The 1,189-nt window shown below is 58.3% G+C and overlaps 1 protein-coding gene across 1 annotated transcript in view; it reads right to left on the bottom strand.

Annotated features, from left to right (window-relative positions):
• LOC122193770 (maestro heat-like repeat-containing protein family member 2B) overlaps positions 1-1,186 on the bottom strand; it is a gene marked incomplete at both ends in the record, with an annotated part of 3,857 nt that extends 2,671 nt beyond the window's left edge. The window contains 4 exons of the mRNA XM_042894641.1: positions 85-228; positions 594-745; positions 912-1,010; positions 1,168-1,186. Of these exons, the coding sequence (XP_042750575.1) occupies positions 85-228; positions 594-745; positions 912-1,010; positions 1,168-1,186 (414 nt within the window). The remainder of the gene's footprint in view (positions 1-84; positions 229-593; positions 746-911; positions 1,011-1,167) is intronic.
• Positions 1,187-1,189: the final 3 nt, after the last annotated feature.

The following is a 1,189-nucleotide window of genomic DNA, read 5'->3' as shown; positions in this document are numbered from 1 at the left end:
CCCACCTCCTCCCTGCAGCCCCCTGACCCCTTGTGGCACTTGCACGGGCCCCACGTCCACACCAAGCCCTGTGCAACATCTTACCTTGGCCACCCTGCAGGTGTCTTGCATCTCCCGACACGGGTGCACGAGCCAGAGGAGCCGCTCCCAGACGTGCTCTCGGGGCAGCTCCTCTTGCAGGAGGACAGTCATCATGGCAGTCACAGCCCCGAGAACGGCCTGTCTGTCCTGGAGAGGGATGGCAGAGGCCCAGCATCAAAGACTGAAGGTCTGCCCTTCCTACAGAGAGGGCTTTCTTTTTCCATTCCCCTTCCCCACACCCCTGTGCCCAGCAGCACATGGGCTCGCTCTCCCTGGGCAGGCAGGTTTTCCCCATACCCTCATCCCCGGCTCTCCCTGCCACAGTGCTGTGACTTGTGACTGCTCCCTGGCAGGGAGATCCAGCCCCAAGCACAGAGCCAGTTTGGGGCCCTTTGCAGAGCCAGCCCACACCCTCTTGACACCCCTCTGCTCTCAGCCTGCTGGGCACAGACAGAGCTGCCAACATGGATGCCCCAGCTGCCATCCCAGGCTGGCAATGCAGCAGTGCTCACCTCTTCCTCCTTGCAGTCCTGCCAGTTGCTGACCACAGAGAAGAAGAGCTCATGAAGATTCTCATACATTTGTTCTTTCTCTGTGGCAGGCCAGGGGCTGTGCTTTCCAGAGGACAAGTGAATCTTGACGCCATCCATCCATTGTTTCACAACTGAAAACAAACAAACAAACAAATAAACAAGAGAGTAATTAATTATAGAAAACAACAACAAGAACGCAACAAAACAAAAGAAGAGAAAAGGCAGCCTGTGAGAGTCTGCAGCAGGGTGAGGTGCAAGGGCTGTCCCCAGCCCCCCTGCCCTGGGGCCGGCACTCACCAGCACAAGCAGTGCACAGGGTCCGGCCGCTCCTCACCCGGCCCACCACACTGCACAGGCCGGCCAGCGTCAGCCACACAAAGGAGATGCACTGTGGAGCTGCAGAGAGGAAGGAGAAGGGCACGGTCAGAGCCTCAGCAGGGAGGGAGAAGAGGCTGCAGAGCCCTGCACTCCCCAGCTCTATGCAGATCATGCGCAAGGGGAGAGACCCCTCTCCCTAGTTGTTATAGATGTCAGGAGGCTGAGGGCACTCTACCATAGATGCTGAAGAGTTTGCT

This window comes from Lagopus leucura, unplaced genomic scaffold (genome assembly GCF_019238085.1).
Source record: "Lagopus leucura isolate 7727_CA_CO unplaced genomic scaffold, USGS_WTPT01 35389-0_obj-0_obj, whole genome shotgun sequence".
In the NCBI taxonomy this organism is placed as follows: domain Eukaryota; kingdom Metazoa; phylum Chordata; class Aves; order Galliformes; family Phasianidae; genus Lagopus; species Lagopus leucura.
Note: the sequence above shows the minus strand (reverse complement) of the source record. Positions and strands in the feature narration are given on the sequence as shown.